Raw genomic sequence first — 21,761 nt, forward strand, 5'->3', positions numbered from 1 at the left:
ATAAAGAGACAAAAAGCTTATGCTGCAAAATTTAAGCATTTCCAATGAACTGAAAACCTATATTGAGTATTCAAATTGAAATTTTATTGGTTGTTTGTGAAGCAATCCTTAACTCTTATTAACCGATTGGAAATTGATTTTTATTCATTGATTTTTAAGGGTAGGTAAATTAATAGGATGCAAAAGCGATGGGAGGTAACCAAACATAGCTTTTGATTCTGTTGATTAAGTTTTCAAAGAAATTAATATGTCTAGCACCAAAATACGCTTATTGTATAAAATAAGCTTTCCCATTTTCGTTCCTATTTATAAACCAACAAAAGTTTATTTAGAAATCTGTAAAAAATAGAAACCTTGAATAAATAGGAAAACGAGATTGTAATTTGTCAATAAAATGAAATCAAGTTCGCAGTTCCTTTCGCAGACTTATAAATTTTGTAAATTTCTCCTTGACAATCCTTGACATAATAAATTTCTTGGTTTGTTATTTTATGTATCTTATATCACATTTCAGCACCTTAGTGGTGTCAATCATAACAAAATATTAAGAGTGGATCTTGAATCCTAAGAAAACAAATCCTTTATTAGTCTAGCAAACTCATTTATTTTTAGACATTCTCAACCTTTTCAAGTTTTTGTGAAAGATGTTTATGAGCTTCGATTTTTTGTTAGTGTAATTTATTCTGTTTATGAATGTCAAGATAGCACTTGAAATACTGCTGTCAACCTTCAATAAATTGAAATAATAATTATAATATGAAAAGACGAAAGTAATTGCCTTTCATAAATTAAATAATTTTTCATATTCATATTACTAATGCCTTTAAATATTCATAAATATGCAAATACTTGTAAAGTATGATATACGTTTTCATTCGCATCATGTGCTGTATTTTCAGAGAAAAAATAAAAATTGCATTAAGTACAATAAAAGAACCAATTACTTTGAGATAAAAATATGATTTATTAATGTAGTATTGCTCTTCCTCAAGAAAAAAATTACACTGGCTTATTTATAATTAAGTCAGAAAGTCCATGTATATGTGCTTAATTTATATTCATATTTTTTTGTTTTTCAGATCTCTCGTCTCGAGGGAAGCTTAAATTTGGCGATGCATGCGAGACAACACAGCAATGCGGCTTTGTGGGCTCAGTGTGTCTCAATAGAGAGTGTGTATGTGAGCCATTTCTAGAGGCAACGAATCATTTCGACAAATGTGGAAAACGTAAGTTCCGAAAAAAATATTATATTACGTCATTCTCAATTCAATATCAATTTTGCATGCTCATTCCTAATTAACGCAATCATATCGACTTCCTGAATTTTTCCTGTTTAATTACTGTAAGCAGTGCTTTTCCCCTCTTCTATAATTATTCCTTCATTCACGATAAACATTACTCACTGTAATGGTTGTATTGTGCATTAGGGGTGATAGTACAGAAATATTTTTGGCGTCAATCCAAAAGCATTACATTATTTTTCCGGAATTTATGTGCAGGAAATGCTTCTAGAATTTTTCTACTCCTGAATCTGGTGATAAAAATATTTTTACTGTATTTTGAGTTCATATAACAAAGAAATATATTCAAAGCATGTGCAAACTCTTCATTATTTCTAATGAACATTACTCCAAATTTTGATGGTTCCCAACCAAAATTCCATTCCTTTCTTTTTCTTACCATTTTGGTATTTTTCTTTCTTCAACCTAAAAACAATTAAATTGTTGTATCATTAAAACTTTTCTGTAATTGAAGGCAACAGTAAAGTTTGGTGGCACAACTTTGTATACATTTTCAGGTTTAATCAAAAATATAGCATCATTTTCATTACCATTGGCCAAAGTGGTCTCATTCTACTTGTTCAATACTTTTTAATGATCAAGCATTTATTAAATGGGATTACAAGTGATATTTCTTATTTATCAAAACATGGCACTGCAGTAAAAAGAATATCATGTAAAAGCATTCAGCATAATTGAAGGAATATCATTTGCTAATGAAATGTATCCTTTTTCCTTTTCCTCAAAAATGAAACCTTAATATTTCAACCCTTTGACCATTCTCACTCTTCATCTCAATTTTTTTCCCATGTCCATAACTGAGCTTCATTCATGTCTATATAATATTTTTTATTCTCTTATCTCACATTACAGCTGTTTCCGTGAATGAGAGTTGTTTCTTCAATGAACAATGTGAAACCTCTATAGCACAAACAGAGTGTCGTGATGGACGTTGCATTTGTCGATTTGATAAGACGCCAATTCTCAAGAAGGATGGCTCCATTGAGTGTATGGGTAAGTGATTTATAACTATTTACAGACTTAGAAAATGAAACATTCTCCCGGAAAAAATGTAATGATATACGTACTTACCATTTCTTTTATTTATTTACGTATGTTCAATATAGCAATCAAACAAGATGCTCCGGCGCCTCCTAGTCAAATTAATCCCACCATGATTCTAATTCTCATCGTCATGGCGTTGATGTTTATAATCATTTGTGTGGTATTACGTCTTTTTAGCAAGTAAGTAGCAATTATGATATTATGAAATAAAAACTAAGCGCAACTGACCAATATGCACGAAACGTTATGCGACATCAATTATTTATCATATACAACAATAACCAACTAGTGAGTGTCAAGCAACCGAGTTGAAATTAAATATTCTAATGCGTGCACAGACTCAATTCACGGTCCTTTTTTGACTTTCATAAAAAATGCTATTTAGGTTACGTTTTTCATGGAGTTTATTTTTTATGGGAATTTTGAAAGGATCTTATGCCGACAAAAACGGCATACAGTTATGAAAATTAATACAAATTGCCTTATATTGATAAAAAGCTTATATTAAATTTAGTGGAAGAAGCCTATTAACAAGCTTAATCAATTTATAAATATGTGCTTATATACCTTACAAACACATATTAGTTAGGTCATTCAACCTGAAAGAAGGGTAGAAAAACATGAAAAAAATAAAAACACATACGAATAAATAAATGTAGAACATGCGAATAAAAATCGATAGTGCTGTGACATGAATATGCAAAGAAAATTAAAGAAAAAACAAAATGTGAACAAAAATATATGCTTTTGGTGCTCTTTCGAAATTTATTAGTCTCAAAAGTGGCAATTTGATTTTCCTTCATTCATTTTAATATTAAATTCATATTATAATTGTATACAAAAAGGGAAAATAGTAGTTTTTCATAAATGATATACACAATGAGAAATTCAGAAAACATTCAACATGTTTGCGCCATTTCGTTCTTTACTTGGCAAGGCATAATTATGAATGTGGCGTCATGTGACTTTATTTTGTGACAAAATTGATTTTTTCAGTTTTTCCTTTGTTTTTTGTTTTGTTTTGTCATTTGCATTTCGAGAGCTTTTTCATTTTATAGACTATAACACAGTTAGAAAACTTCATAAAGTTTTAATGGATTTAACGAGTGGTAAAATACCAAATTTTCGCCATCACAATAATGCATACTTTTTGTCATGTCCTTTCATGCTTCATAACTACAGTAAAGCAAAAAAATTAATTTTGCAGACACAATTCTCAAAACTTCAGGAAAAAAAGGCAGAAGAGTATTCAACTATGATAAATGAACAACAATTTTATTCCCTTATAAATAAAATATCAAACTGTGCTGTAATGGCACTTTTCGTGCTTAGATTTACTTAAATAAAGTTTCTTCATTCGTTCCAAAAATCTCCTTCCGACTTTCATTATTGGAGAAATGACTTACAAAATAAATTTTGCTTTGAGTTGGAATTCATAAAGCCAGCAATTATCATTTTTACGCTAACAGCGCAATATCATGCTCAATTATGTGACCCCATTTAATATGCTTTCTTTATAACAGAACCAATAAGAAGAAGACGCAAAAAAATGGATTCACAATGTCAAAACTAAATGTTGTTTTATGAAAAATCATTGCCTTGAACTTTTACTGAATATTATGAATTCAAAAGGACATAATGTGGCGAGAGTGAGAGAGAGCAAAAAAGTTGCAGCACTGCATTTATAAGAAATAATATTTGACATGATCGATGGTGTCATAAGAATGAAAACTAGGGCACATAATAATTCACATGGAAAATTGTTTTATAGTTAAAATGTAAATATAGAACCTTTTTCTTTCATTTCACATTTATGATTTTGTTTGATCGATTTTTAATGGTGCACAAAACTAAGAACAAAATATAAAATAAAACCATGCCATCAATAAAACATCAATCGAAAAAATTTGATTTAAAATTTGAAGGATTTTCATATTATATTCCTCCTTCTTTATTATGCCTAAAGCTACAAATATTACTTAAAGCTACATTTCCTTTCAAAATTAACCTTTCACACGTGAAAATTTTATGAAATCCAAGCCGGCTTCATCGACAAGTCTACGAAAAGCACCATTACTCTCATAAAGTCTTGCTGGCGTGTCAAATTCAATGATATTTCCTGCCTCTAAAACCATTATTCTATCGCTATCGAGGATAGTATTGAGACGATGCGCAACAGTAAGCACTGTACAGTCAGCGAATTGTGAACGAATTGTTGACTGAATGAGATTGTCTGTTCTGTAGAATATTTTGGCGTGAAAAAAAAAGAACAATAAGAATAAGTAAATATGAGGAATATGAAACGAGAAAAGATGAGAAAGAATGAGCTTTATTCTTATTCCTTTTTTTGTCTTCTGAATAAAAACAGTCAAAAAAAGAAGTAAAAAAAATTGAAAAATCGATAAAGAAAACTTTTTATACTCACTCTGGATCCACATTTGCAGTTGCTTCATCCAATATTAGAATTTTGTTTTTTCTCAATATTGCCCTTGCCAAACAAAGTAATTGTCTGTGGAGATATGAATGTATGTATATGAGTATGAAATATGATATGTAAGGATATGAAAACAGCGGTTTTGAATTAAAGAATGATAAAGTTTTGAAAAGATAGAAGCGCTGCTTTCATCCATTTTAATTAGAAAAACTGAAGCGCTTTTGTAATACTGCTTAATAATGTAGTAACAAAGGAATAAGTAGCTTTTTAGAATTTGTTTTGAATTTTGCATAACAAAACAATATTCATTGAATTACATGTAACATCAATTATAATAAAAGAATCATACCTTTGTCCCATACTGAAGTTTGAACCACCATCAGAGACTTTTGTTTCAAGGCCCGCTGTAAGCAGTTTTATTGCATGTTTAAGTTCCACCTGAGCAAATGTTATTAGAATAAAGAATACAAAAGAGAAGGAAATTTATCATTGCGGTTGCTATTTATTTTCGTCATAATTTTTATGAGTCCCACTGGAGCATGGGACTAAAAGTATGTAAGGATATTAACCTGCTCTAACACATGCCATATTTCATCATCCATTTTCTCATCAAATGGATCTAAATTTTGTCTTAAGCTACCAACAAATAGAACAGGATCTTGTGGGATTATTGAAATTTTCTGACGGAATGTATGTAAACCAAGATTATTAATATTCACATCGTCGATTTCGATCGTACCATCGGTATGAGCAAGTTGAAATATTGCCTGAATTATTGATGATTTACCGGCACCTGTACGACCAATTATGCCAAGCTTTTCCTACAATGGTAAAATAAAATGTACATGAAAAGGAATTTTATGTAAATTCTTTCATATAAATAGCTACGGGGATGAGCAAATATTATATCAAATCACATAACGTACTCTTTCATGAACCGTAAAATTTAAATTTCGTAAAATATAGTCTGATGTATCCGAATATTTGAGTGACAGATTATTGAATTTAATTATGCCCTTTTGTGGCCACGGTTTAATCATCTTTGCAAGTATATTTTGGTCAGTTTCAAGTGAACGTTCACTTGTTGTATTTGCATATTCATCGACTCTCTCGACCGATGTCATTTGATTCTCTAATTCTGCTGTTTGTCGTAGACCCCAATTACACATGCCAATGAGATTGATTGCTTGAGTTATAGCAAGACCAACATTTGCTCCCACAAAATCTTTTTAATTGAGAAAGCATAAAGCATAAATATTAGCATATGCAGACAACGAATTATGTATGAGGCTTATGAATATATTTAATTTTTAGGACATATATTCTGGTGCTAGTGAAAAATAGTTTTCAAAAATATATATTTTTAAATTACATACCTGAGCCTAATAGTAAAAAACTGTAAACAACGCAAGTCACGTACAAAAGGCAAATGATATCAAGCCAAAATGCCTACAAAAAAATAAATAAATTTCATGATGAAAAGTAAACAGTTGGTAAATTATAGTTGTGGTTGGAAATTCCCCTTACAAAGCCTCGTGACGTTGCAACAAATAAAAACCATGCAGATGAATTAATATTTTGATATTCATAAAACTCATTACGCGATTGCACTTCCGCATTGAATGCTCGTATCGTAGTCAGTCCTTCTATTGATGTAGTTGTATGCGCGAAAAGAGGACTTCGAGCTGTGAATATATAATGAAACTATCAAATTTAATATTATCATAAAAAATAAACCTCATGATCATACTTATTGCTTCAACTCGCTTAATATTTCTGGCAGTTGTCAGAAAAACATATCTCAGGCCATAAAATATTATGAACATGAATAATGTCGGTATTAATAGCCAAGCATTTATGATAGAAACAATCGTAACGACCGTTGCCAATTGAAGGAAGAACTGAAATGACAAGAGATAAAATGCAATCGATCTTATTGATTTGATTCCAAATTTCATGAACAAAATCTCATAATGTAATTAGTACTGACTTGTATGCAATCAACAATAACGACTGGGAGCATCGAATCAATTGTCCCAATGTCCTTTGAAAATCTGTTAATAATACGTCCTGTTGAGTTTTGGTTGAAAAACCACATTGTTGCTCGTGTAACTCCTCGAAATAATTTATCATGCAGATTTACAGCAACCCTCAAACACATTCGATAAAAAGCAAACGAACGTGATACAATTAGCAACAATAATGCTCCAATCAAAATTGAGTACAAATAAATATGTTTTTCTGTTGTCCACCATTCACCATCCCAAATGGTTAAATTGTCATCAATTGATGTCATATCTCTGTCGCCATACGTCTCTTCCCATGTTACCCTAAAATTATAAGCATACGAGGGGAAAAAATATGTTCGTGATTATAATGTTTTACATAAACGTGACCGTGATTTACCAAATAGAGACAAAATAATCGACTGTGCCTTGTAATGCCTGAGCAATGATGAACAAGAGCGCGACAGAAACGACAAAAATTCCACTGTTTACAGCTTTCATATATGCAATATATATTGCTGTTGTAACCTTTCCCTCCTGTTGAGTTTCTTTTGACACCGTCTGTTTGCCATTTTCTTCTTGATCTTCTTTTGTATCAATTTTTGGGTCATCTAAAGTTTTCTGTGTAAAAAAAGAGGTTTAATAAAAAATAATAAATCCCTTTCAACCGTAAACATTTTTTTAAACATTGTCTGAATCCATAACTTTCTTTTGTTGATGGAAACTGACAAAGGTTCTTTTAATTTACGACAATTAATTTTTCATGCTTTCATCATAAAATACTGTAAAACATAAAATTATGTGCTTCAGTAAGTAGAATGAAAAATAATTAAACCGCTAATTAAAAGCTGCTATAGTGATTGATGTTTCTAACAGCTACACGTAATTGAATTTTCTATTAGATGATTATGAGTATCACAAGTCACACAATATTTTTTATATCATACCTCTTCATCAGTTGGACTGTCAACTCTTTCGCTTGAATTAATGAAATTTTCATCATTAACATAAAGCATAGCATAATCATTCTCCTTGATGTCGTCATATGATCCCTGAGTTTTTATTTGTCCCATGTTCATAACTATAATATGGTCGACTTCATGTAAATATTGAAGTTGGTGTGTAACTAGCACGCAAATTTTATCCTTTTACACCATAAAAAGAAAAAAATAACAAAAAAATTCAACAAAATAAGTATCGTGTCTAGCAGCAATATTTTCTTCTTCATAATGTTTAATTACCACATGTGGACATTAATAAGTTATGTGGATTAATGCGGTAGAGTTGAAGTAAACTTACTTTTAGAAAATCTTTTATGCATTTTTGAAAAATGTGTTTGCTGACATGCGCGTCTACGGCTGAAAGTGGATCGTCTAGCAGATATATATCAGCAATTTTGTAAACAGCACGAGCTAAATTTATGCGAGCTTTTTGGCCTCCGCTCAGACTTATGCCACGATCACCGACAATTGTCGCGTCGCCTTCTGGGAATAATTCCAAATCTCGTTCAAGAGCACACACATGAAGGACAGTTTTATAACGCTTCTCATCGTATTTTTCCGTGAAAAGAATATTATGTCTTATGCTTCCTTCAAATATCCAAGCTTTTTGTGGTGCATAGCTTATAACACCATTAATATCTAATTCTCCATCAGTTAAAGGTAGTTCTTTTAGAATCACTTCGAGTAAAGTTGTTTTGCCTGATCCAACTTGTCCAATAATACACACGACATTCTTTTTATCAATTTCAATGTCACAAGATATAATCCCAATATTATCTTGATCATTACTGTTCCAATAAGCTGTTGCGTTTTTCATCAATATTCCATTCTTTAAAAATTGAGTTCCTCCATTCTTCTTGTTAAGATCAATATTTCCAGACTTACTTGGAACTTTTTGAGACAAGAATTCTTCAACACGTCGCAAGGATACCCATCCTTCTGCAACACTAGTTACTGCCATAGGCCAGAACTCAACTAATACATTTCTAATATAATTAAAATAAGCTATGGTTACGAAAGCTTTTTCTGACGTAATCGAATTTCCCATCAGCACATATGTTACAAAAGTAGCAAATACAGAAAAACTTGTGAGAAAGACCAATGAGAGAAGAGTAGCTCGTATGTAATATCCTTTTGCAATAGCTCTTAGTTCGAACTTTCGTATATTATTTACAGTTCTAGCAAATGCATTTTCCCATCCATACATTTTGATTACTTGGATTCCGGTTATGATTGAGAACATTGATTTTACACGACTGTCTGTACGTTTTGCAGTTTCCATCCGAACATTTGCTGATTTCCTTCCAAGCCATCCTTCATTAAGAATTAGAAGTTATAAAATGTTATTACGAATAAAAATGACAATGACAAATTAAGGAAGTAATTATTCTTAAAAATTCAACGAATCTGTTTCTTAATTTACCTTGAAGTGGCATAAAGAGTATCAAAATTGCCATGCCTAAAAGTCCAGCAAATTCGACTTGTTGATAAATAAAATAAGCAGCTACACCAGCTGCAATCGGAGGCCTCCAAAAATCATGAGTGAAACTCATAAGCCAATCAAATCGGCTTACATCATTTGACATAAGATTTACTGCTTGTCCAGCAATTCCATCTTTCATTGTGTATTTAGTGAAGGTTAAAATCTAGTATTCGACAATAATTAAAAAGAGCGCAGACATGAATTAAGATCTTACATAAATCTTTAATTAATAGAATCTTGATTTTTATGTTCCTACCTTACTATAAATGAGGGAACAACATGCGATGCGTAATTTCATGCCTTGTTCAAATAGAAATAGCATAAATGGATGGAAGAATAGAAGCGGTAGTCCTAGTGTTAAAACGATACCAGTGGCTATTAAATAAGCATCATTATTACTAAAATTATGTGGATTGCTTGTAAAGAAACCAATTAAAAGACCCAGAAGCAATGGATTAGTAAGCCTAAAATAACAAATTTAATAATTATATTTTATTTGTAAGGTTTACAATTTATGGTATTCAAAATTTACTTGCAGAACGTCTCAAATATTGCGAAGAAAAATCCAACAACCATCACTTTGAGCCAGAAAACTTTTGTGGCAACACGAATAAGATTTGGTTTCGATTTTTTCATTTCATCCTCCCACAGCATTTCAAAGTGTCTTGTTACTTTATCACTCGTGTGCTTTTGAGAACATTCGAAAATATCATCCTCAATTATCTGACGTTTCAAGCCAATTTTAAATAAATCCTTGAGCCACCTGGGTATCATTATATGTATGCATAGCAATGTAAAGAGAAATTGTCATTATACCATTTATTCAACAGAAACTGGAGTTTATAGGACGTAATAATATTAAACAAATAAGACGATAAAGGTTGTAAAGTAATGTGATAAATTAAATGCTTATTTATCCCACAATTAACTTCAGTAAGCCACGTGCAAATACAATTATTCTAAAAACAAATAATAATAATAATCATCTTGAGCCATTGAACTTGTTAGAAACTAAAATGACGTCATTTTTGATGTGAACTTTGATTTATTTCCTGGCTAAAAAATGTAAACATACGTGAGAATTTGCATTTAAATAATCAAAAAGATTCTCGATAGCACAAACAAAAGATAAGTCTTTTTTGATAACATTTGTGAAAATTCTATTAATAACAACTTAAAAAGTAATGTATTGGCTCTTTCCATTCAGAAATATCTATTTTTTCTCAGATAACTGAACCAATTTCTGGTTTTCTGTGATATCACGAATCAATATGTCTCAATTAATTTGTTATCTGATGATCTGACTTATGTGCAGTATATTAAGTGCTTAGCCACTTAATCACAATTAGTTTGATAAAAATTATTATGTAACACTTTATCTGAGTAATTCGTCACATGTGATTCTAATATATTGAGCAGTATTTTATGGCCATTTGATTTATATGTGATTTGATTTAATTAATTGATTTTAAAATTGAAATACTATCGACGGACAAAAATCTGCAGCTATAAAGAATATTATTTGAATTTTAGAGCTAGCAGAAATTTATTTTCATATATAGGTCGACAAAACGTAAACTCAGACGGCCTTGAGGAAATCAGACATGATTGGATTGATATTTTTATACGTGCTTTTCAAATACTTGATAACAGATGAAATTGTACATGTCTAGCTAAAGATTATACTTTTATTGCTTTTTTCTTTAACTGCACAGGAATTGCCAAGTATTTATGTAATGCAATTTATCATAATTTTCACAAACTTTTTCATCATCAATTTCATTTTTTTCCTAGAATCATCTTCATTTTAGATAACATTTCTGTTTATTTTGTTCACTGATGAGTTCTTTGGGAATTTTTATGTGTCTCCACTCCCAAAACAAAAATACTTTATCGCAAATTATCACATTTATTTAGCAATGTGTACTATACCAATAAATATATCTGGAAACAATGTTTGCATTATCATATGGACTCTTCGGTCGTTTCGCATCACTGCCACTATTCGTCATGATTTAGACAACAACTAACTATTGATGTTAAACGATTACTATAATTTTGTATTGTTACTCTGCAATTTAATTCCTGAAAACTGTTATAACCACTTTATTCAAAATCACGATAACAAATGAAATTTTAAAAACAATCACTCAACCTTATATTTTTACCGGCAACAGAAAAAAATATGACTTTTTGCCACAAAATGACACACCGGTTTGCAAAAAAACACCACGAACCCAATATCTTTTAGTGCCGAGCGCAAACTGATGAGAATTTTTATTAAAACTCAATTTTTGGAGTTAGTCCACATTTTGAGAGAGAAAATTATTAAATGTTGTTCTCATTGATAAGATAAGATTTAAATGTGAAAATCAGCTGTTTCGTTTTGTTTTTCTCGTGCTAACATTTTTTGATAAAGATGTAAACATTTAACACTGTATTTGTTATCATGTCACAAGCACTAAGTACACCTATTTATTAAGTTGATTGTTTCATGGTATCCTGTTCATATATCCAATCTAATGAGTGGGAATGCTCATAGTAAAATGAAATCTATTGGTTGTAACAACATGAGCTTGCATACTGATGATTCTATCCATTAAACCATTGTTCTAAAGAAAATTTTCAATCATTGATGCATTAATTAATTAAATTGTTATTGACGTGTGGAGGTTCATTGTTTTGAAATAAAGATATTGATGACTTTATTGATGGAATTACCAATTAAATTGTTGTTTGTCGATTTTGTTATTCTGATAAATTAAACCAACATATTATAATATTCAAATTTATTGGATGAGTTTTGAAAAATACATATCAATTAAAATAATTTATCCTTAAAAAAATATATCACAATTAATTCAGACAACTTATTCATCTTTGATGATCTATTAAGGAAACAATTCTGATTCATTTATCAGCTAATTAGATTAGCGGTCTTTGCCTCTTAGCGAAGTAACATTTTTCTGATGTCTTAATTAAATTCATGGCATTTATGTATCCAGTTTTATCAACAAGAGCTCGAAAGAATCCTCTTGAAATTTGTATTAATTCATACGGATGACCGATCTCAACAATGCGTCCTTCCTCAAGTACGATTATATTATCACAATCCATTATTGTGTTAAGACGATGTGCTATAGCTATAATGGTGCAGCCATAAAAGTTTCGTCGAATCACATCTTGAATTTCATTCTCATCTCTGCATGTTGTTTGATAAATGAGAAAGAATGAGAGTATATGGTAGAATGATTAATTATTCAAATATAGCTAAAGTGAAAACTTTGAAGATAAATACTTACGTAATTTGCAACTTGTCTGTAGTCTCGTCCAATATTAAAATTTTAGTCTTAGCAAGATGAGCACGTGCTAAATAAAGAAGTTGCATTTGCTTTACATTAAACATATTTTCATCTGCTGGTGTACTTAAAGCACCCTCAAATTTTAATATTTTACGCTTCATATCTACACACTCTAACGCATTCCAGATTTCCTCGTCTGTATGCTGCTGGAATGGATCTAAATTACATCGAATTGTTCCGCTAAAAAGGATTGGGTTCGATGGAATTACACCAAATGATCGGCGTAAATCATGTAATCCTAGCGTGTCGATATTTATGTCATCAATTTCAATGGATCCCTCATTAATTGCAAATCTCTGTAATGCTTGTACGATAGACGATTTGCCTGAATTTTTAGGACCAACAATGCCAAACTTTTCACCTCCATTTATTTTGAAATTTAGATCTTTAAGCACGTCAAATCCATTTGATGAATAACGTAAATGAAAATTTGTGAAAACAACCTTTCCAATTAGTGGCCAGGTTTTTGATGGACGGAATTTGTTTGACGTACGCAATGAAGCTTCCATGTTTATATGCTGATATTCAAATATACGCTCAACCGATGTCATTTGATTTCCCACTTCAACTGTTTGACGTATTCCTATGTCGAACATATGTCAATTTTAATTTTAATTAATGTCATATTAATTATGCATTGTTGTTTTATTATTCATGTGAAAAAATAATTGTTACATACCCCATTGGAGGAAAAAGAGTAGATGTAATGCTTGAGTTATTGCCATACCAACATCTCCACTCTTGAATTCTTAATTGAAAAATAGAGATAATGGATTTAATATTAATACTTCTTATAAAGTTAATTGAAAATTAGCAAGATGTAACACAACACGTGTTAAATAAATTAATTTGGGGTATAGCAATTCCCTACCTCTGTTTTCAAAAACCACGAAGCTCAATATAATTATTGCGATGTAAATTGAACATATTATATCAAGCCATAAAGCAAATGCCCTTGCGGTAGCAAAACTAAGATATGTTGCGGATGTATTAAGATCCATATTCTTATGAAATCCATCCATCAAAACCTTTTCGGAATTTGTTGAACGAATCGTTGATAATCCTTGGAATGTAGATGTGATGCGAGAATAGATGGAATTGTGTGCTTAAAAATAAAATTTGAACGGAAACATGAAAAATATAAAGTGCTTAAAATTATATATATTTATGAAAGATTCAATTGCTGTGCAAGCATTTGTTGAGGGTTTCACTTTATCTAGAAAAATTTATGTACATGCTGATTCACACTGCAAAATTTTTCTTTATTTTTCATTTTTTTCCTCATTCTTATTTTTTGCTCGTTCTTCATTATGTCTATTAAAATCATTGTTCTCATGACAATGGTCTTTAAGATGTGATTTTTCATATTTGATGATGAAAACTACATTTTTCATTGCATAAGATTTATGATTTGAACATTTTAGGTCTGTGATAGTTCTATACTTAATATTTTTTTTTAAAGAACTAAGCTTTTTCATTTTGTAAATAGTTTTAAAGAATACATTAAAATAGATTTGAGTCCATTAAAACCTAATGGTCTCTAGATGGATTTTAGTTTGATAGACATGAAGAAATAGGAAATAAAATAAAGATGAGAAACAAATTTCATAAAATATTTCATCCGAAAAGGGATCATTCTATAATGCATTTATGGATAAAAAGTGGATAGCAATGAAAAGGCTGTGAAATTTATGTAAAATCAATAAGTGTGTGAATGGAAAAGAAATAAAGCGATTCATAGCTTTTGTTTATTTATGTAGCATGTAATGTTTCAAAGCTATAATTTTCACACTGCCCTCATGTTAAGTATGTTGATGAAGTTTAAATTTTAATTTCTTAAGAGAATGAAGTAAAAATAATGACACGTACTTAATGATTCGATTCCCCTCAGGCTACGTGCTGTATCAATATAGAAATATCGTAAAGTGAATACTGCAAATAACATGATGAATGTAGGTAACAATAACCAATAATTGGTGAGTGCGATGAGCGTGCAAATACCAATTGTCTCACAAAAGAACTGTAAACATACAAACATAGAGATAATGCGTAGTTATTGTTAATTAGCAAATAATTGGCAATTAAACTTTAAATATACTTTACCAAAATTGAATCATAGAGATTTATTGGCAACTGAGTATCCATGGTTTCAATATCTGTCGTGAAAAAACTTAAAATATGTTGTATTGAACTGCACTTGAAGAATCGTAAAGTTGCCCTGGTAACACCACAAAACAGCTTATCATGAATGTTAATGCTAGCGCGAAGGCATAATTTGAAGAATAAAAATGATCGATGAACGGTGAAATAAAGCAATGTGCATAGTATAATTGAATAGAAATAGATAAAATTGACCCAATTATCATAATTGGTTGCAAATGCTTCATTCTCTCGTGAACTATTATTTATCGATAATATTCCGGTGAAATTTACACTCAACACATGTCGAAATTGCTTTGATTCTTCATGATTGAACCTACGAATAGTTTGATAAAATGTAAATTACATTTGAATTAAATATGATAAATTAACCTGATTCTTTTCAGTATTTATAAGCAATTAAAGCCTATCTGTTTGTTTTTTTAAAATTTTAATAAAATAGAGAATTTTGTGCATTATGCTTTTTTAGCAAGAAAAGGTTTATGAAAGAGGAAACTTTGATTTAATTGGCATGTCTAAATATAATTTCCGATTTTTTTTATATACCTATTTTCAATTTCATTTTTTTGAGTTTAAAATCGATTTATCATCATTTGTATATAACCCAATAAAATCTACCTCAGAAACTATCCTTTAATATTGAACTTTAAATTTATTAGCTTTATAATACCTAGAAATTTATTTGAATAAATTTTAAAAATTCTTTACTCTTTTTCTGGCTATAAAGCATTGACATGAATGTTTTAGTTATGTTTATACGAACCATTTTGCAATGAATAGCTCTAATCCACTTGTATGCAGTTGAGCAAGGAAAAGAAGAATCAAGAACCAAGTAAAGCCACATTTACTACTGCTTAAGGACTTCATATAATTTCTATAGCTTTTCCATTCCACATTTTCTCTCGCATGATTTTCCGAGTACTCAGTGAGAGGAATTTGATGTGCGACAAGTGAATTTTTGTGCGTGCTTGACTTCTCTATAATCGACTATTTGTAAAATAAAGATTATTTTTATTCACACTCTTGGAAAACTTTTATATTTATGTACCTGACGCGATTCTGTTGAGTTGCTACGCTGAAAAATTTTTATTGAGTTTTCTTCCGTATCTTGAACATCACTTTTTGGTATAAGTTGCTCAAATAAATTTGTACTACGAAAATCCCTTAACGATCCAATTAAATGAACTTTATTTTCATTTATTCCTATAATGTTATCAGCTTCTTTTAGCAAATTCCATGACTGGGTTGCAATGAGGATAATTTTATCCTGCAGAGAATTTTTGTAAATTTTAGTTATGTGAAATAATTTTACATATTTATGACCAAGCTACCTTTAAAAATTTCTTTAAGATATCCTTGTATGAAACTTCATTCATAAGGTCTTCAAAACATTTATCAAATAAGTAAATGTCAGCATCTCTATAAATGCATCTTGCAATATTTATTTTAAGTTTGAATAATTCATTGGCACTTAATTCATCTATAAATGTATCATCACCAATAGGCAGCAATTCAATTTCTTTGTCAATTTGTGCTATTTTGAGTACAGTTGCGTAACGATCAGCAACAAACTTTTCTGTAAAAGTTATATTTTCACGAACACTTCCAGGAAAAATCCACATGTCTTTGGAAACGCAACTCATACTTCCATTAATCTCAATTTCACCATAATCTTGTTCCATTTCACCCAGCAAAAGTTTGAGAAATGATGATGACGATGATGATGATGATGATGAGGTCAAATTTTCGATAATAGCATAACATTTTGCCTCATTAATCTCAATACAATCACATTTCAAATTATCCTTTGAGAATGTAATATTGTTAATTGATATGCTCTTAATCTCACTATTCTCGTTAACAGTTCGCTTCACTTTTTCATTGATATTAGCTGACATAAGTAGAGTATCAGTGATGTTGGAATTTTTACTAGATTTTTCCTTAATTTCATTTTCTATGAGAATTTCCTTATTAAAACTTGAATCTACAAGCAGATTTTGAATTTTGATAACAGCCTTATACGCTTCTCGTGCATGCGTTGCTAAAAATGGCCAAAATTGTAGCATTGAAGTAAACAGCATGTTATAATATAAGATTATCACATAAACTTTGCTAGTGGTTAAGTATCCATTCATATTAAGTACACTCACGATACATACAAAAATCGATAATTTGAGTATGAAATTTAAAGAAATGGAAGTTGCTCGAAGGTATAATGAACCGCGCACCATTTCTATCTCTTTATTTCGTTTGTCTTTGATCATCATCGCATAAAGCTGTTCCATACAAAATGTTTTAATATTTTCAATTTTTTTAATGATTTCGCTCATAAGATGAACACGCTTCTCTGTATGATGTGCAGCCCTTGAGCGATAAACGGAAGTTTTTCTGACAATGTAAACTAGGAAGGAAAATGTTATTATTCTGAATGGAAAGTTTTATGTCTGGTTATGAAATTTATTAGTAAAGACTACACTTACATAATAATGGCACAAATGCAAGCATCAAAATTTTTCCGAAAATTCCTTCAAAACCCACTTCCTTAAAAATGTAAATTCCTATTAAAACAGCCTCAAGTGGTGCTCTGTAGAGTTCGTGACATGTTGCAATCGCGTAGTCAAGCTTATTTATCTCTCGTGACATTAAATTTATCACTTTAACATCAAGTCGTTCATCTACGTGAGACTTTTGGCACTTCAACACCTGTTTAATAATTTAGAGGAAACAGTCAAAATTAATAAAATATTTTCATTGATAATTGAATGAGATAAATTTATTAAAAAGCATATGCTGATGAATATCAATTTGATATTTTGAATTGATGATTTTCAACAGGAATATAAAGAGGTCTATTTTCAGGAGGTGCTAATTTATGATGAAATCGCTTCAATTTCTTTTACATATTACCTGACTATGTAAATCAAAAGTCTCGTGACATTTTGACACAATTCATAAACTCACAGAACAAAAAGTATGAGTAATGTAGTCAATTTAGTGTTTTCTCGATTTATTGCAGGAAGTCATTGAGATAAATTGAATTCTGTTTATAGATGGAAGTAATAAGTTTGAAAAAGCTTTTCATGTGTACCTAAAGCTTCATAAATCTTAAAGAATAATTTGAAATTTTTGATTTATTAACTAATCATTTTGCATTGCTGTAAAATGTAAAATGTGTGAATCTTTAAGAAAAAACAAAAAATTAAAGATTTTTAACAATCCACAAAATTCTATTTTTGGTTTGTATAAAGCAAGAACAAATATCTGTCAAAATCCATAAACTTTTGTTTCGCATTGCTTTTCTTTTTCATTTCTTAATTTAATTTCGTGTCACTTTCTGTTATTTAATGAATTATGCAGAAAACATAACATTTTACTGTATAACATTCGAAATGTGTACCCTTATTATTTTCACCTTTTTTATTCGGAGGGTAACAGTCAAAATAAGCTTACAAATTGTAACATGTAAGCTAATAAAATTCTTTGTTTTCCCTGGTAATAATTTTAAGCTCATTTTGATAGAAAAATCTCTTAAAAACTTCACACAAATTCAATCCTTTACGGAAAATGGTTCTTTATGATCTTGAAACTTTTGCCCTACAATAATTCTTGTGTCTATAAATTGAGAAAGTCAATTTGATCCTTATCGATTAACCATAAAAAAACAAATTTGATGATTTCATGACATGAGTTCTAATAAAAGCTCGTGTATCCTTAATAAAATTTATAAAAGCATGAGATGACATTATACGATACCTTCTGATATAACAAAGAGCAACATGCTATTCGTATGCGTTGTCCAATGCTGAGGACGTACAGGAAGAAGGGATGAAAAACTATAACTGGTAGGAATGAACATAAAATTGTACCAGCTGCAGCATACAGTGCATGCTCCTTATTTAAATTTGTTTGATTTGGCATAAAGTAAGCAATAAATGAGCCCAAAAATTGTGGTTGAGCTATTCTGAAAATAAAAATCAAGCAATTATTGATTTTCATGTTTTCCTTTTTTGTGTATTGTGTATTGCATAGATTTAGGAAATTACTGTTTACTATCCTCTGTCACATCAATATTAAATCCTATAAATAAAAATTTTCATGTGTATCCATTTAATTCATCTTCATGAAACTGTTGTCATGTGAGGGATATTCAAAAAAAAAATATTCAGATAGACAATTTTTCTTTTGATAGAGCACTTGTTTTGATACCATCATCGATTTAGGAATTGAACACGAAAAAAACATTTTGGTTATGCTTACGCAGAATCAAATTTAATGCTTTTTCGATACGTGTCTCTTGGGAAAATAAAGGGATGTTTTTAAGCTTGTTAAATGCAAAAGGAACCAAAACAAAAAATACGGTAATCTCATAATAACATGAGCATTGAATTTCAAAAGATGGATGTGATAAAAACGTTATTGATCAAAAAACTTCCTTTTGCGCTTGAAGTATAGCATAACATGAACGTCACACGTCATGAGTTTTCATTTTTACCATCAACAAAAATCCATTTGACAATTTCTTGCTCTTATAGCTCGCAGAAAGTTTTAAAACAACTAAAATCATAAATCATTGGAAAACAAAAGTACAACAGAAACAATGGATATACCAGAGATATACATTATCTAAAACGACAAAAATTGTAGGCTCGTCTGCTGTTCATTTTTTCGTCATCATGCGATAATTTAAATATCTTTATGAATCAGATGTTCTCTGTTTTTACGTATAGAATTTTTTTACATTTCTATTAGTTATTTGTTGTTGCTGCTCAGCTGTGCTCTCCGTCTTACTTCCAAATGCTACGTATGCGAGAGGAATGAGAGGAAGGAGAACTAAAAACATAGAGAGAACTTTTTGTGGATTTTTTTATTATTGCCGGCAATCGAATACAACAAAAACAGAATTTTTAATGTGAAAAGAATGAAAATTCACGGGACTGCGCACGATGGTTTTTTCTTTTAATATTCTTTACACAAGTCTAATTTGTATGAATGAAAACAAAGAACAATAAGAAGTATACGCGCATTATTTATAATCGCTGTCATAATTATATCTATTTAATGTTAAATTAATCGATCATTGTCTATTGATTGCTCAGCACACGTTTATTTAACGTACACTATAACATTTGTTTAAAAAGCACGAGAAGGTTGAAGAAGATTAAAGGAACACGTGCTATTATACATTTTCGAGAGAAAAAATTACGCAAAATATTTTATTTATTTTAACATTCCAATCTTTATGAATTAATTAAGTATTTGAATATTTTGCAAATTGCATAATGTGTGCATTTAAAATGTCGGAAAGACGGAAAAGTAGAAGGAGGAAAAATAAATAAATCGTTCAATATGCACAGATCTATTGTTTATTTAAGATATAAGAAAAATAATAATTTTTCACTATAGGAGCAAATACGACGATAAACATCAATTGAAAGTGAATTGTTTGGACAATTAGGCGATTGAAGTGCACAATAATAATTAATTGAATGCTTATTTCATGCTGATTTATGTGAAATAATCATGTCGTCATAACAGGTGGAAAATCTCACAGACATGATCACATAAAAATGAACATTTAAGTCTGAAATTGATAAGAAATCCCAGTTCTCGCTGGTTGCATTGGAAAATACACTTGAATTGACATTTTGACCCAGTCATCAGCTTCATTTATTTTTATGAAGGTTAAATTGAGAATATTAAAAAGCACTCAAAATAGCACGCTATGTTATCAGCGAGAAAATATGAATGATTGTGCACTGTGACAGACAATAAACAGTTACATTATTTTTATTCATATACACACCTACAAATAGTGTCCACTATGGAGAATAAAACTCCCCCGATAATCACTTTTGAACCATAAATTTTTCTAATGACTCTCCACAAATTATTTTGACCATTGCGTAATTCATTATTCCATAAAATGTAAAACTTTTTTGTTACATTTCCACTTGCATCGCAGCGCCGAACTCGATAAATGTCATTTACGGTAAGCTGATTGTTGTGACCAAATTGGAAAAGGTCAATGAGCCAAAAAAACGTGATTTTTGATATGAAGCTTGCCTCTTCTTCCGGATGTCTTTGTGTATAATACATTTTTATTCAAATTAAGCGGATGCTTTGTGATGAGCAAAATGAATTAAATATCTATTTTTAGACTCAAAATATTGAGTATTTTTTATTATAGAAAAATCTTGATTCACATTATGTTCCGCTGGCGCTTATGATTGTTTATTACTCAACGACCGATACTTAAAATCCTAATTGTTATTGTTATAGAGCAATGATGATGTACTTCGAATTGCGATATTTAATATATACATAAACTGTTATGAATTAATTGACAATAATTTTTTTATACAGCTCATAAAACAGCGAGAATAAAAATTATTCGTAATTAATTACGCTCTAGATGATTAAAATTATTATCACAGATCTTTATCTTTTCTTAATTTTTTGTCTTTTTCATCACATGAATGTAATTTCATTTTAATATCTCTTACGCTTATGTTTTAGTCAATTTCTTTAAATTTTACATGACACTTTTCCTTATCAACCTTAAGTACGTATTATTTTTCAAACATAAACAGAAGCACATGCGATAATGAACTTGAAAAGATACTCTAATATAAAATTTAAATCTGATTTCATTCAACGCGACTGAACGAATGAACATATGATATGAGACTGAATTCAATTTAAAACTTTAAAACAATATTATTTTGTCCGAAATGAGTTCCTCTGAGATCGCTGAATATGAGTGTAGTAGTTATGTCTTTGTTGCCTTTTATTCATATTATACGTACGTATGATCATTGTTTACTCCAAAATTGAGAGAAACTTAAACATCACGATGAATAAAATATTCACATTTTTTAATTAATTGCATTGGTGTGAATTATTATTATATCGGTTCTTTAAAATCATCAAAGGAATCGTCCTTGAAATGTACGATGAAAACAAATGTTTT

At 30.1% G+C, this 21,761-nt stretch overlaps 3 protein-coding genes across 9 annotated transcripts in view; 1 reads left to right on the plus strand and 2 right to left on the minus strand.

The window, feature by feature from the left end:
- Positions 1-21,761, plus strand: part of jus (julius seizure) — a 44,776-nt gene that overhangs the window by 12,921 nt on the left and 10,094 nt on the right. For all 4 annotated transcript variants that reach the window (XM_070649503.1, XM_070649504.1, XM_070649505.1 and 1 more), the window contains exons 3-5: positions 1,080-1,226; positions 2,154-2,294; positions 2,408-2,525. In XM_070649503.1, coding sequence (XP_070505604.1) covers positions 1,080-1,226; positions 2,154-2,294; positions 2,408-2,525 — 406 coding nt within the window. The remainder of the gene's footprint in view (positions 1-1,079; positions 1,227-2,153; positions 2,295-2,407; positions 2,526-21,761) is intronic.
- Positions 4,252-11,525, minus strand: LOC139097620 (probable multidrug resistance-associated protein lethal(2)03659). 3 transcript variants are annotated; one of them, XM_070649511.1, is made up of 17 exons: positions 11,425-11,525; positions 11,202-11,340; positions 9,802-10,032; positions 9,526-9,733; positions 9,210-9,432; positions 8,085-9,100; positions 7,733-7,930; positions 7,186-7,406; positions 6,770-7,109; positions 6,530-6,680; positions 6,307-6,464; positions 6,156-6,228; positions 5,706-6,004; positions 5,349-5,600; positions 5,129-5,217; positions 4,771-4,854; positions 4,252-4,583 (listed from the first exon to the last, which is right to left on the minus strand). In XM_070649511.1, exons 2-17 carry the CDS (start codon positions 11,279-11,281, stop codon positions 4,349-4,351), a joined length of 3,858 nt encoding a protein of 1,285 aa, XP_070505612.1. In that variant the 5' UTR covers positions 11,282-11,340; positions 11,425-11,525; the 3' UTR covers positions 4,252-4,348. The 3 variants fall into 3 exon arrangements, with proteins under 3 accessions (XP_070505612.1, XP_070505610.1, XP_070505611.1); XM_070649509.1 differs by having other exon boundaries at positions 11,202-11,361; XM_070649510.1 differs by having other exon boundaries at positions 11,202-11,354; positions 11,425-11,522.
- Positions 12,044-21,459, minus strand: LOC139097632 (probable multidrug resistance-associated protein lethal(2)03659). 2 transcript variants are annotated; one of them, XM_070649525.1, is made up of 12 exons: positions 20,595-21,459; positions 18,545-18,752; positions 17,272-17,494; positions 16,123-17,192; positions 15,840-16,058; positions 15,555-15,778; positions 14,735-15,107; positions 14,501-14,651; positions 13,503-13,736; positions 13,311-13,379; positions 12,572-13,214; positions 12,044-12,471 (listed from the first exon to the last, which is right to left on the minus strand). In XM_070649525.1, exons 1-12 carry the CDS (start codon positions 20,885-20,887, stop codon positions 12,195-12,197), a joined length of 3,984 nt encoding a protein of 1,327 aa, XP_070505626.1. In that variant the 5' UTR covers positions 20,888-21,459; the 3' UTR covers positions 12,044-12,194. The 2 variants fall into 2 exon arrangements, with proteins under 2 accessions (XP_070505626.1, XP_070505627.1); XM_070649526.1 differs by having other exon boundaries at positions 18,545-18,747; positions 20,595-20,671.

This window comes from Chironomus tepperi, unplaced genomic scaffold (assembly GCF_022539635.2).
Source record: "Chironomus tepperi strain 1889 unplaced genomic scaffold, CSIRO-AGI_Ctep_v1 contig_425, whole genome shotgun sequence".
Lineage (NCBI taxonomy): Eukaryota > Metazoa > Arthropoda > Insecta > Diptera > Chironomidae > Chironomus > Chironomus tepperi.

Excerpts from the sequence above, each read along its gene's own strand:
- LOC139097632 (XM_070649525.1), bottom strand. The coding sequence starts at position 20,887 with ATGTATTATACACAAAGACATCCGGAAGAAGAGGCAAGCTTCATATCA. Across the intron at positions 14,652-14,734 it reads ATCTCTATGATTCAATTTTG|TTCTTTTGTGAGACAATTGG; the intron begins GTAAAGTATATT and ends GTATGTTTACAG. Across the intron at positions 13,380-13,502 it reads CGTGGTTTTTGAAAACAGAG|AATTCAAGAGTGGAGATGTT; the intron begins GTAGGGAATTGC and ends TTTTCAATTAAG.
- LOC139097620 (XM_070649511.1), bottom strand. The coding sequence starts at position 11,281 with ATGACGAATAGTGGCAGTGATGCGAAACGACCGAAGAGTCCATATGAT. Across the intron at positions 10,033-11,201 it reads GTTTCCAGATATATTTATTG|GTGGCTCAAGGATTTATTTA; the intron begins GTATAGTACACA and ends AATGATACCCAG. Across the intron at positions 6,229-6,306 it reads TTGCAACGTCACGAGGCTTT|GCATTTTGGCTTGATATCAT; the intron begins GTAAGGGGAATT and ends ATTTTTTTGTAG.